Source organism: Tympanuchus pallidicinctus, unplaced genomic scaffold (assembly GCF_026119805.1).
Source record: "Tympanuchus pallidicinctus isolate F22 unplaced genomic scaffold, pur_lepc_1.0 scaffold28, whole genome shotgun sequence".
Classification (NCBI taxonomy): Eukaryota; Metazoa; Chordata; class Aves; order Galliformes; family Phasianidae; genus Tympanuchus; species Tympanuchus pallidicinctus.
In genome coordinates this window covers 834,424-847,974 of record NW_026294745.1, presented here as the reverse complement: position 1 = coordinate 847,974, position 13,551 = coordinate 834,424, and the positions used below count along the sequence as shown (strand labels likewise).

Here is a 13,551-nt window from a genome sequence, read left to right as displayed (position 1 = left end):
GAGAAAGCTACCTGTGTGCGTGCAGAACTCCCTCCTAGGCACTGCGTGACTTCAGAGAGCACTCTGGCCAGAAGGGCCATCAGAATGGCACAGCCCGCTGCTTGGGCTGTTGAGACAAGCACCACACAAGTGATTTCCAGGTATCACAGCACCAGCAGCGTCCTGCTCACTACACAGCCTTACTCTGAGCCACTTACACAAACTCCAATCCCTCAGCTCAGCCACTGAGGCACTGCTACTGGAAAATTCATATGCTGCAGACAATTTGTTTGAAGGCTTTGCTTCCTTTCTGACTCTCCTGCTTTCATTAATAACAAGAGGAGGACCAAGCAGCTTCAGAAACCACCTCCAGCACATTCCCTACCAGCAGTATGCCAGGAGCCACACACGCTGCTGCTCACAATAAATTCTTGAGACAGCTTCAAACCTGCTTGCTGCATCCAAGCTGGAGATTGGGATCAGCCTTTCTCCTTACCTGGCAATCTCACACTTGTTCACATCAAGGCCCCTCTTTGGCATGAACCCCATTCCCCTCTGCGGCTCTTTGCTGCTGAAGGTGTTGAGGTAGTGAACATAGGGGGATTCATCCGTGATCTCAAAGTAGCGAATGCTGCTGTCACCCTGCAGGACACAAAAAGATCACTCCAGAGTGAATCCTGCTCTGCAGGCATCTCTGAAACAGCAGCAGAGGTAGCAGGCATACAGAACAAATGCTTCCCATTAGCAGCCTACATTGGATTTACTTGTATGGATCCTCCTTTTTAATTACTTGTTCACCTCTTCTTGTTTTTAGCTCCTCTTGTAGGAAGTCCAAAGCTGCAGCACTCAGAAGTGGGCACTCCAGAGCACTTAATGCCAACAGATTGCTTTTAGAAAGGAGCACAGGTGACCCCAGTTTTCTATTATCTAGCCCCACAAAATTAGCATAAGCACTGCTGCATGCTCCATCACCTTCAAGTGTGAGGATAACACAATCTAAAATGCACTTTCCTCCCATACTAACACACAAACATTCAGGTCAACGCCAACAAAAGATGTTTGAAGGAAAGCATCTGACTTGTTGAATGAAGAGCAGCTTAACCCATATGAATTCATCTCATAAAACATCCAATTGCACACCATGCCTTCACAGTGCAGACCTCACAGGCTCTGTGTAGCCCTGCAGAGTGAGGATCAAAGCAGCCTGGAATTTTTCAGATTTGTTTACAACTTCGTCAGCATCATTCATCCAATCAGTCTACCTCTAAACAAGCCTGGTGATTAAAAGCTTCTTCTCACCTTGCCACACAAGTAAATAATGTTGGTATCTGGGTCATAGAATGGCAGCAGGACCCCATTGCTGGTGTCCATCTCGTGAAGGGCTATTGGCTCCTCCATGTTTTTCTGGAAATTTGAAAAAGAAAATTCTGTTGTTACCAAAGAATGGAAAAGCTGATATTAACACAGGATCTGCATCATTAACAGTTCTTTGGAGCTAGAGAACACTCGGCTTCTCCACCCTGAAGGCTCTGTGTTAGAATAACAAATGCTGATGTCTTGCAAGCTTATCCATTCCCTCAGGATGTTTTAATCACAAGACACATTCAGAGCAGGACCCCAGGAAAGGGGGTCAAGTTAAAGGGAAAGATATGATGCAGTCATGTTAGTGAGAATCCCGTGCCAGTGTGATAGATTTGCTGCTGTCTCGCTCTGTACAACTCAAGTACTCTCCCTGCACTTCAGACGTGCAGCTGCCAGCTTCACTTCTGCTCTCAGTGAGGCAGGGGCTGACAGAAGAAAACCCACTTCCTCTCCTGAGCGAGCATCAAGTCCAAATAACACCAACACGCTCTGGCACAGGAAGTCTGAGTAGGGTCAGAGAGAAGGAAGAAGCTCAAGTAAATCAACCAAACACAGCAGCTGACTGTAGGTCCTGGTCACCAGCTCAGCTGGGCACGACAACAGCACAGCAGTCGTGGGACAAGAACCTACTGGATTCCAGAGGGCCAGCTGCCGCTCGCTCATGCGGCTGAAGCCGGTCGTGAAGATGTTTCCATCAGCGAGGAAAATGGCTCGCATGGGCCGGGCTCCCTCATGGGTTTTCTCTTTCTCCTGAAATAGATGTGAAGAACAGCCTTTAGCAAGGAGCAGAATGCCCCACCGGTGGTGATTCTCTTTTGACTGCACAGAATGCCAGCAGGACATGCTGCTCCTTCACGATGCTGACTATATGGAGCAACATCCAGCCACCCCTGCCTGATGCTTGAGGGAAGAAAGCCATTACTAAGCTACAAAAGAAGTGGTCACAGCCAGCTTGCTTCAGCTTTGCCTATCCGATTCTTACAAGGCTGAAGGAAGGCTTCTTCTCAAGCTACAATACATACAAGGCTGCTAAATCTCTGTTCTGCATACACAACTTTGAAACTGTAATTATGCAAAAGGATTAGATGTGGAATTACACTCCAGCAGGTTTTAAAACTGAGCCCTCAAATCCCAGTTCAAACACTAATTCCAATAAACCCAGACAAATCCTCCAAGCACTGCTATCCCTCTTGTAATTTCTTTCTCACTTTGAAGAAGGTGACTGAACGTGGTGTGCACTGGGAAAAAAAGGTACTTCCTCTATATGCTCTCTCTGCTGAAGTGAAATGACTGCACAAACTCACAGCGATGATTTCTTGTTTCCTGGGGTCAATGATTCGAACTTTTTTGTCTTTGGAAGCTGTACAGATTAGGCTGCCATTGCGATTCCAGCTCACATTGTAGATCACATCCACGTGCATGTCATCCAAGTTGATGAGGGCTTCACCTGTCCCCACGTTCCAGATGATAATTGCATTATCACAACCTGAAAGAGAAAATAAAAGCTAAAAAATCACAGCCGTGATGTGAACTGAAGAAAGCCAGCAGCAGAGAGCAAGGAATAAGACCTGCTGCAGCTGCAGTGCCTCGGGCACTGTCTCTTAAGTGTGCTCTGTGTGCAGCGCCCCAGGCAGCACCACCTCACTTGAATACGGGGTCAGAAAGGGGATGAAGTGGACAGAGAAGGCAAAGAGGTGATGTTCTTACAGCTCTGCACATGACAGCACTGGCTGACAGTCACTGCTCTCTCAGGTTACAGAGATCTGCAGCAGAAAGTGGCGTGGATGGAGAATTTGGCAAGTGACAGTAGAAGAAACAACGGAACATAATGGGGGGGAAAAACAGCAGGCATCAAAAGCTGAGGTCAGCTGTTTCATGAGAATCATTAGGCAGGTGGTTTTGTTCAAGGACCAAACAGCAAGAAGAAAAAGAATAAAGCCTTGAACAAGATGACAGCAAAATAAAGAACAGGACTGCAGCCATAAGATCCCAGAGAAGAGAACAAAAGCACAACGTGCAAGTTAGCAATGCTTCCTAATGCTTAAGGAGGGGTGAAAACATACTGAGGGGAACATAACGATCCCTGTGCACTCCTAAACAGTCCAATAGACATCCAACATCAGTTTGGTGCCACCAAGAGGAAGCCTGGAGGCTGCACTGACCTGATGGTATCCTCCTGGCCAGGCTGCCTGGACACACACAGCAGGAGTCTGAGCAAGCTGCCTTCTCCTTTCGTGCATTCCCACACTGAGCTTTGTTAATTTAACTGCCACAAAGTCTGCATCAAAGCATTTTTGGGGAAACCAGATCCAAACCAAACCAGCACCTCAGAGAGCCTTTACATCTACCAAAAACACACAGCTCATCTGACAGCCCAGCTGAAACCATTTGCTGCTTTTATTACGCTCCAAGCTAAAGGTCACGCTGTGAAAGCTGCAGAGTGAGCTAATGGATAACGACTTTCCATTTTATTTCCATAATGATTTGACTGTTTTTCAGTGGCCAAAAAAATCTCATTGCATAAACTGTACCAGTCGAGGAGGCCATTTGGAAAATACTGAAAGTTTGTGGAATGAAGAGCCAGGCACTGGGACAGCTGACAGCGAAATGGAGGAACAGTTAGGCCTTTTATAAGAAGTACATGAAAACAGGGATGAGGAGAGTGCATATGAACGCCTCTCAGCTGATGAAACTTGCAGATCAAAGAAAGTCTAACAGTTGTAATCCTGTAATTCATACCTCCAATTTCCTGCTTCTCTGTAAACTGAGGGCAATAAAAGGCCAAGGAAGGGGCTGTGAGCCACATGTCACAGTGTTCCTAGGAACTGTCACGGGTCTTGTGATTCCCTGAAGCAGCTGGGAGAGGACAGGAGGAGCCATCAGCTCCCTCTCCTCCAAAACACCCAATTGGGATGCCATGGGGATGGCTGCTGCCCACACAGCACTGCCACATACCTGCACTGAGCAGCACGTTGCGCGCCGTCGGGTGCCAAGCCACGATGCCCACTCGCTTCGAATGGCCTTCTAGAACTACCACTGGCTCTGTCAAGGACAGCGTGAGCCCGTTCTCAGGAATCTGCCATACCTGGAAAAGGGGAAAAGGAAAGATGGTGAGGCAAAGGGCATCCTTCTGATGAGCACATTAGTCATTCGCTTCACGCATCCTGTGCCAAGCCACAGCAGAAGCCTAGGTTGTCACTTCTCCACATAAATGGGAAAACAGAGGGAGGAGACTTTTGTCAAGGCTGAGTGTAACATCCTTCCAGCACAGCACCTGACTGATGGCTGGTCACACCATGAATCCCCTCCACCACTACATCCCAGAGCCATACATGTCAGCTGCTGCCTGCGAAGGACTCAGAAAACATTGCCTAGCTGCTCGATTCCACCTGAACCAGCTGCTGTCCTTTCAAGTTATGCTTGTCCCTCGTAAAGAAGTTGCAGCTACGTTGGGGTTGACTTCTTTAGAAATGCTGGCTGTTTTCTGTCTCACCTACATGGCTCCACATTCTTCCGCTGGTCAGGACAGTGCCAGCAGGGGAAGGAGCAGTCCCAGGGCTCTGATCACACCTCTGCAGTCCCAGCTGTGGGGCCAGAACAGCTAAACTGAGCCCAGGTGGTGCCCTCTGCAATGGGCAATGACAGGGGAGAAGATTCATCCCTGTGGCCCAGGGAAGGAGCAGCCCACCAAAGCTTTTGCTGCAGTTTAGCACTGGACAACCATATTTGAACTGAGTTTGACCTACATCCGGCATGTTAACAGAAATTAAAGGAGAAGCCTTCAACTGAGCACTTATAGCTGCTGGAGGTAGGTGGCAGCAGCAGAGCACGTTTCATTCCCTTCTATTGTTCGTTTTTTCTGGAGGAGAAGAGGGATTGCCAAGCCCTGCCCGCAGTGCCCAGCAATCTGTCAGAGGTAGCAGGATGACTCCAAGAGGATTTCAGAACCAGGGCAGCTCACTTCCAAACAACCCCAAATGACTTCAACAGCGCAGCTGCACCCCTGCCTGCACCCTCCAGGGTTTCAAACCCTTCCTTCTCCTCTTGCCCAGCCATCCCAGCTGCACCCACAGCACCAGGATGGCATGTGCTGGCTTTCACCAGCAATCACCTTTTTTGTCATGTTACAAAAGAGCACGGCAGCATCAGCAACTGCAGACTCCATCTGAAAGCAAAATACACCTTGCACACTGCAACAAGTCAGTGCACCTGCCCATGACAAGGTAACTCCAGGTTAGAGAGCTGTCAGCTCTTATAGGAGCAGCTTTGTTCATGCCAGCCAGGGAATAAAAGCCTGACAGCAGCAACAGCTAACGCACGTCTGCTGACAGCAGCTCAGAGCTTCAGTCAGTCTGCTAAAACTGGCACTGGCACTTAATGTAATTATTTTACGTAGGTCTCACAGGAACCACCTCCAAAGCCTTAATGATTCTGAGTGCGAGTGCTACGCTGCAGGAAATAGCTGCTGCCTGAGGCAGACAGCAGGGAGGAGTGGGAGTGCTGGGGAGGGGGCTGTGCAGGAACAACAGGGACCGTGGGTGCAACCTGGGGCACAGGCAGGAGAGGACCAGAAACAAAGAAGATCCAGAAGCCACCCAAAATGCTTTTCCTCTAGATGAAAAGGCCAGGACAGTTAGGTCTGCCAGAGGCAGGCTGATGTTGTGCTGAGGATGGGGCAGGGAACCAGAGCTCTGCTCATCCTGAAGTTTGGGGAGTCTTTGGAAATAGCAAACCTTGACGAGCACAGCATCTTCTTCCCCTTGGAGGGACAAAGCTGTTCTTCCACACTGCTCTGCCCCAAATTCATGCGGCCTCACCCCAAGCGGATGGCTGTCCTGAGCCAGGGCAGCTTTCAGAGCCACAGCTCCAGCTGTGAGGGACCACCAAACGAAGGGTGGGAGAGGAGAGAGGGGGGAACTGCAGGCAGAAACCAATAGAAGGGATTTTTAAGAAGCCTCTGGAGGACGGAGATATGTTTTTTTCCTTCAAGGAAAAGAGGGAAAGCCCCTATAGCTTACAGCAGCTGCAGGCCAGTGTAATCCCCTGCAGATTACACAAACTATTGACCTAATAATCCTGCTTGGTATTGCAAAAAAGCCAGGAGTGTAAAAGGTCGGGGTGTGCTCCCGAGCGACCCGGCCCAGCATTCCTGCGTGGGGAGGGAACCTCCCTGTGTGGGATGGAATGGGCACAGCACAGCTTCCCACGTGGAAGCCTTCACACTGCATGATCAAATGAAGGCTTTCACCTGCATCCCTGCAGGAGCAGGCACTGAGAGCAGCCATTCTCACTGCTGCAAGGGCTCTCCTTTCATTTGAAACCAATTTGCTCCGTGGAATGAACTCTTCTCTGATTGTTAACAAGAAGATCATTAGTGTTCACCTTCTGATGAAGCAAATTTTTCCTATCTGAGAAGGACCATCTGATACCATTTACGAGCCTTTCCAGAATCAAACGTTTTCCAGCTGAATTAAAAAGCCTTCAGTACGTTACAGTCATTCAGCAAAGCACCAGGCATGAATATTTAAATAATTCCTGATTTGTTGGCACAAGAGAATCCTTCTTCAAAGAGAAGCCACAGAAGGTATCCGCATGCCTCTGTGTTTTCAAAGAAGTCTTTCTGAGAACAGCGTGGAGCAGAGAAGATGGGGATGCCCCACTGGTATCAAAAAAAAAGATGCCTGCTTTTCCAGTGCCCTAATGAGCCCAAATAATTACCTGCTCAGATGCAGTTCCCAGGCTATTTTCACCTTACAGACTGACTTCTCTCATTGCTTGGCTGGATGGATTCTCAGAGCCACGTTCTCCCCCTCACCATGAGCCTAGCTGATGCTGATGGGTCCTGTTGTGGCACAGGGTCAGATCCTAAATCCTTAAGTGTCAACATACAGATGGCCTCTGACAATTTAAGTTACTTTTTAAAAGCAGCTGGTGCTTCTGCAAAAAGCCACATCATTTCCCTCCACTGCATCACTGTTTTTTGCATTTTCTGTTGGCTAATGAACAGTTCAGAGTTGAAGAAGCGCTACATATCTCTCAAAGGAATTAAGATGAGTTTATTCAGCGCCAGGCTGCTCAGGAAGCAGGACTCCAAAAACCTCTGCTGAAGAAAAGCAAGGAAAACAGGATGCGGAACAACTTGTGCCAAGCCAGACAAGCAATTAAAGCTGGGACAGCTCAGCTCACCGGCTCATCCAGTTCCTCTCCCAAGCAATGCAGGCCAGCCGCGTTCTTTACAATCTCCAGCTCTCTGTCCAGCCCACTTCATACGTGTCCCAGACGATTTGCCCACCAGAAACTACACAAGACCTAACAAGAGACTCAGCTGAGCTTTCAGCCAGCCCTCCTCGATTTCACAGCCACCATTTCCCAGACCCACACATATGGGGTGTGGGGACAGGATGGGCAGTGACCCTGGAGCACACAAAGCCCTGCTCTGTGTGGACGGTGTTGTCTGCTCACCAGGAGAGTGTGGACAACTCGTAATTGAGCACTGTCAGTTTTTCTCCACAATTCAGTCCCTCTGGAGCCTTGCAACATACTTGTCATTGCACTTGGATTAGTGACTTATCTTGCCTCTCCAAAGCAGCTATGGACTACAGCTTCGTCTGCTTCTGTTGATGCTCATGTTTCAGAAAGCATTCGTTCTGACTCACAGCCCTTTTGGATTCTGGTTTCTAGAGGAACAAAACAGCATCCTTCAAAGCTCAGTTCTAGCCCAGCAGTGACTGTTACAAACACAGAAGCTTGTTGTTTTGTTTAATATTAAATATAGTAAGCTTTGTTAACATGCTTTGGCTTCCAAGACAGAGAGATCACAGGCAAGAGCTGTCCCAGCATAAGCCACTTGGGATGAATCCCCTCCCAAACATTTTAACGATGAACAGAAGCAAAGGAATTTATCTGACATGATCTATAATAAGATTTCAATATAACATTCAGCCTACAGCATTTCTAAATATGGCCAAAGATCACTGAAGTTATTTGGCATTATTTCATCTTACAAGCATTTTCTTTCACTTATTCTGCTGTGTTTGCATACACAGGATTCCACATCCATCACTGAGCAAGGTCGTCTATTGTTCAGTGCGTAAAACAGGACTGGGGACCAAGGCTGGCAGGTGTAAAAATTGGATCACTGTTAATATACTTAAATAAAAATAAATTTTAAGAAATCCCAAACTTTTGACATCGACTCACAACCTTTGACTAGGAAAAGATGTAAGTTTCAACTTTAAACCAAGGGCTGAAGCAATTATGAAAGCAGAATAGCTTGCTCCTCCCTTTAATCTCCACGGCTTTGCAGCACACACCACCACATCCATTTGGATACCTGAGATTGGGAACCTCCTCCAGCTTCTGTAAAGCACTGCAAACCAAACCAAGCCACTACTGAATGGCACGCTGCCTTCCTTCCCTTCCCAAACATCAGATCCCCAGAGGAAGAACTGCTCTTCTACTAGCCCAAGAGAAAACCAGAAAGTTGGATGCCAAGGTAGAAGGCATCTCAGTTCTCAAGCAGAACCAAAACCCACTACGGAGAATGCCCATAAGCAGTCCTCCAGCAGAAAGGATTCTACCTTTGGTACCAGGACAGGAGACAGCCACATGCATTCAGAAACATAAGCACCATTTGCAGCATCACTCTCAGCATGAAAGCAGGCCCACTCACCATGACAGTGCAGTCCTCAGAGCCGCTGGCGATGACCTGGTCGTTGTGGGGACACCAGTCAATGTCCAGCACTGGTCCTGTGTGCCCGCACACCGTTGGGTAGGACTTGTCAATTCGGCCCGTCTGGAGGAGAAAAGCAAAGAGGAGAGCTGTGATATGTTGACAATACAGAGCACATCTCAAACAACAGAAGAAGACTCCTCCTAACGCTTCACTGAGGCTTTTGGTATTCAGTTTTATGGCATTTGGATTATCTTGTGCACCAACAGAGGAAACGAGCCGGCGACTTTCTTCTTGGAGACATCCCGTGGTGCAAGCCAGCTCTGCTCGTGCTTCATGACAGTGGGCAGCCACAGCTAAAGATAACCAGGCTGCAGCTCTAATTGCAGGGTGCTGCAGCGCTTTGAATTCACCAAGCCTGCTCGCTTTCATCCCAAAGGCATTTTGCTGAGATGGAAAGCATTTAAGGCGCAGTTAAGTGAAGCAAAGCACTGTGTTACAGGACTAAATGACAAAAGTGATCCACCGACTGCCGCAGCGACGCCCTCACTGACTCCCACTTGCCCCTATGGCACACCTCAGTGCCACCAGCGTGCCACCAAAGTCAGCTCCCCAGCAGAACAAGCCAACAAAATACCCCACATGAGATGGATCCAGCAATGGCAACACAGCACCCCTTCACATCCTGAAGCCAGAGCAAGATTCCCATGGCTGCAGGGCCAGGAACTGCAGCCCTTCCCCTAAAGGATTTTGCTGCCCACATGGATGCATCAGCAAAACACGGCTGACGGGAGGCAGGGAGGGAACGTTTTGGGACAGATTCTTCACTTCTTGTGTTTAAATATGTGGAAGAAATGGTTGGCATTTCAGTTCTACCACTTGGTGGTGACAGCCTCAGCCTCGGAGCTGGGCACTCCTCCTGCTGATTGCCATGCAGAAGGCTCTCCCTGCTCAAAGCTGGAGGGTCAGAATCAAGCTGGATGTGGGCTTTGGAGGACTGCTGACCTCCAGACCTCTCCTGGTGAGAAAACAAGACAGCGATCCAACAGACTCAGAGTTAAATCACAGGAACACCACAACAGACATTTCCTGAATGGCCAAATTCAGGTTAAAAAGTAAATAAAAATGCTACAGTGAGCAGCAGCAGACATCCATCTGCACACCTCTCCCCTCTGCACGTGGACTGACCTATGGAAAAAGATTCTTAATAAAGGAATAAAGAAAAGAAATGGGCAGCCCCATCCCCTGCACAGCCACTATGCAGAAAAAGGCTTTAAGATTTATTTGGGGTGGGGGGGGGGTTGGTCAAAAGTGAATTCTTGGACTAAAGTTCTTCCGCAGTCCTCCCAGGTTTGAGAGTTTGGTTTTGTTTCCTTTCTTTCTTTTTCTTTTTTTTTTAATGTAATCTTTTAATTAGTTAAGGATTTAAAATAAACCTCAAGCGCTGATACAGAGCTTAAAATTAACTCAGTATGACTTCAAGAAATTAAATCCTTCTCAAAATCCATTACCGCTCTGCTTGAGCGACACTTCACCGTAACAGCTTTTGATGCTCTAAAAGTTGTGCTTTGAGAAGAGTTATAAAAGCCATAAAAAGCCTTGAGGACCAGTCCTGGTGTGCTGGAAGGTGCTGAGCTGGAGCACGCTCAAAGTTCAGGTCCTTTAGCAGAGGTGGGCTGCCCTTAACAACTGACAGATAAGAACAAAAAGCTCTGTTATTAAATCCATAGGGGTCAGATAAGCAGCACGGGAAAACCATTCCCAGCAGCGGCAGTTTTATCAATTAATGTGATTGTCTCCCAACTGCTTCTATGCCAGAAAAGGGTGACAGGCTGCAGGAAACAGCCCCCAGATGGTGGTAAAAATATCACTGGGAACAGCTGCTTCCCCCAGGCCAGGTGATGCTCACCACCACCAAAAGGGAAGTGGCATTGAGTTGCACAAGGAGCAGCGATTTCACCACCCTCACTTTGCAGAAGTCTGAAGAAAGAAATAAGGTTGCAAGCACCAAGCCTGAAAGACAAACTGACCTCTACCTGTCTTCCCTGAGCCGTGTGACAATCCCCAATTCTGCAAAATTGGATGGAGTGAAGCTTGATGCACTCCTCATCTTCCACCTCTGGTTGCAGCAGCTGGCCACGCAGGTGGCACTCAGGGAAAATAATATGGGATGCAATGGAAGTGTATTGCTCTCTCGTGACAGTGACAAATAGCCATTAGTCACTGCTAAACCAATCACAGTATCCACAGCTAATGTGGAAGATGATGAAGAGAGATGCTGATGGCTCAGTGCAGCGATCCCTTCCATCCCTGCCTGCAGCCACCAAGCTCAGCTTCCACCCTCAGCGCTGCACAAGGCTTGAAGAGCTGCAGCAGCCTTGCCTTGCACTGAGCACTACCTGAGCATAAGGCAGAGGGGTAACAATGCTTGCCCCTCAATTTCCTACATAAGTAAGATTTCTGGAGCTTTACTGCCTGCCTGCTCTTCCTTAGTTCATCAAGAACTTGATGATCCACTGCAGTCAAGCTGATGGTGATAAGTGAAAACCATTAATATCTTGCTTTTTTTATCTAGTTGTTGCATGGTTGTCTTCAATTCTCATCTCCCCCACTCAACATACAGCATTGCTTGGGGCTGTGTGAGAATCCAAGCAAAATATAGGGGAAAAAAACTGTGGCCTTCAGAGGGACAGGAGTCCGCAGCCTCACGGCAGAAAGGCAGCACTTCCCATTTGGAGGCTTTATGTAACGGCTCACGCTCTGCCACCACAACTGAGAACTCCCTGCAGCAGCATTTTGTTCTTTGCAAGCTGCAAAGATTTTGCAGAGAGGGGGAAAAAAAATGGTCCCCAGTCCCCACAAAGCACAGCCCCAGCACCACGGTGTTTGTGAGCCGCTTTCCCAGCACATCAGGAAACTCCCAGCTATCAGCTGCATGGAGCTGCTGCGTGCAGCACGCAGGAGAGGCTCCAAAGGAGCTGCGTGCTGCTTGCTTGTGAGGATCGGTGCACACCTCCTCACCGGGCTCCCTCCCTGCACATTCACCGGGACCAGGATCCCAGATCAGCTCTGCAGTCCTGCTCTGCACCGCTCTGCTCAGTGCCCATCACACACAATCTGCAGCAAACGCGCTGTTTCCACTCTTCTTCCCCGACGCGCACAGCTCACTCCAATTAGCCTATTATCTGCGCTCCACAATGGATACAGATTAAAGCACTTTATCTACGGCTGGCCCCGCAGAGCGGCCAACCCGCGGGAATCGCAATTCCCAGCAAGTCTGGAGGCTCCTGCTGGCGCACGGGGACGGTGAATCCCGGAAGGTCCACGCACAGGGCGGGACGACGCAGCAGCCCGGCGGCACCCGACTCCGCTGACCGCAGCCCCGGCCACGCAGCGGTTAACCGGCTCGCACTTGCCGCGCATTGGCTCGGCCCCCGCCAATCAGAGCGGCGGCTGCCGGCGGCCCCGAGCGCTGTCATGACCATATAAGGCAAAAAGCCGCGGTCGCCGCAGTGCCGCTGCGGCGGGCGCGGGAACGCGCGCGCGCGGCGCGGGAAAGGGCGGGGGAGTGACACGTGCGCGGCCCGGAACCGGCAGCGCCCGCAAAGCACAGCGGGCCCCGGAGGGGTGAAGTGCTGGGGAACCAGCCGCAAAGCGGGACACGGAGCCGGTGCTGCGCGGGGTTCCTGCGGTCTTTGCCGTGCTGACAGCTCCCGGAGGTCAGACTGTGAGAGTGATGCCCCAAGAGGTGGAAGGGGGGCTGCTTTCCCTGTGGCTGGAGCTGCATCAGGTGTTAAACGTTAAAAGCATACCAAAGGCAAGGTGTAGAAGTGACTGCTTTCATCTCCGGAACAAAACAGCAAGCACTATGCTGTGGGAACTCAAACACCTGTGCTAAATGGACTCAATCAGAAGTCAGAAGGGGGGGGGGAGGGAGGAGTGTTCAGGGAGCTGAAGGAACAAGTGTCATTGCTCACAGAGGCAGAAATAAAAGAGGAACACAGGAAGTGATAAAGCACAGCCCACAGCGTGCTGTGCTGCAAAAGAAATCATCAGGCTGAGGGATTTGAGAGCAGCGGTCCTCAGCAACCAGCCATGCCTCAAACCTTGTCGCATCAGAACCTTGGGGAAGTGGAAAACAGTGGGAATGTGGCTGAGGACACAAGTGAAGCCAAAGGACGGCAGGAGGAATCAGGGACTAAATGAAAAAAATATATAAAAATAAACAAGCCACCAAATAATAACACATAGCAAGGGGAAAATAGGAGCCTGTCCTGGCAGGGCTGAGCTGCAAGGCATGCAATGTCACAGCAACCGAGCAGGGGCTTCCAACCCAAATCTGTGCTATGGGACCAGGCTTGGGCAGGAGCAGGACATACAGCTTGAGGGCAGCCACATCCCAGAATGCTTGCAAAGAGCTGCTGAGGAGATGAGCAAAATGCAGAGCTATAGAAGAGCCCGGGGGCTGGCTTGCCTCGTTATAGCTAGAAAGGCAGAAGTGAGAACTTGCCACGTCTGCTCCTGTGATGCACTCTCCA

At 49.4% G+C, this 13,551-nt stretch overlaps 1 protein-coding gene across 2 annotated transcripts in view; it reads right to left on the bottom strand.

The window, feature by feature from the left end:
• CORO1C (coronin 1C) overlaps nt 1-13,551 on the bottom strand; it is a 39,353-nt gene that overhangs the window by 3,480 nt on the left and 22,322 nt on the right. For both annotated transcript variants that reach the window (XM_052691305.1, XM_052691307.1), the window contains exons 3-8: nt 9,014-9,136; nt 4,297-4,426; nt 2,646-2,827; nt 1,972-2,091; nt 1,279-1,383; nt 476-621 (exon numbers count right to left, since the gene is read on the bottom strand). In XM_052691305.1, the coding sequence (XP_052547265.1) occupies nt 476-621; nt 1,279-1,383; nt 1,972-2,091; nt 2,646-2,827; nt 4,297-4,426; nt 9,014-9,136 (806 nt within the window). The remainder of the gene's footprint in view (nt 1-475; nt 622-1,278; nt 1,384-1,971; nt 2,092-2,645; nt 2,828-4,296; nt 4,427-9,013; nt 9,137-13,551) is intronic.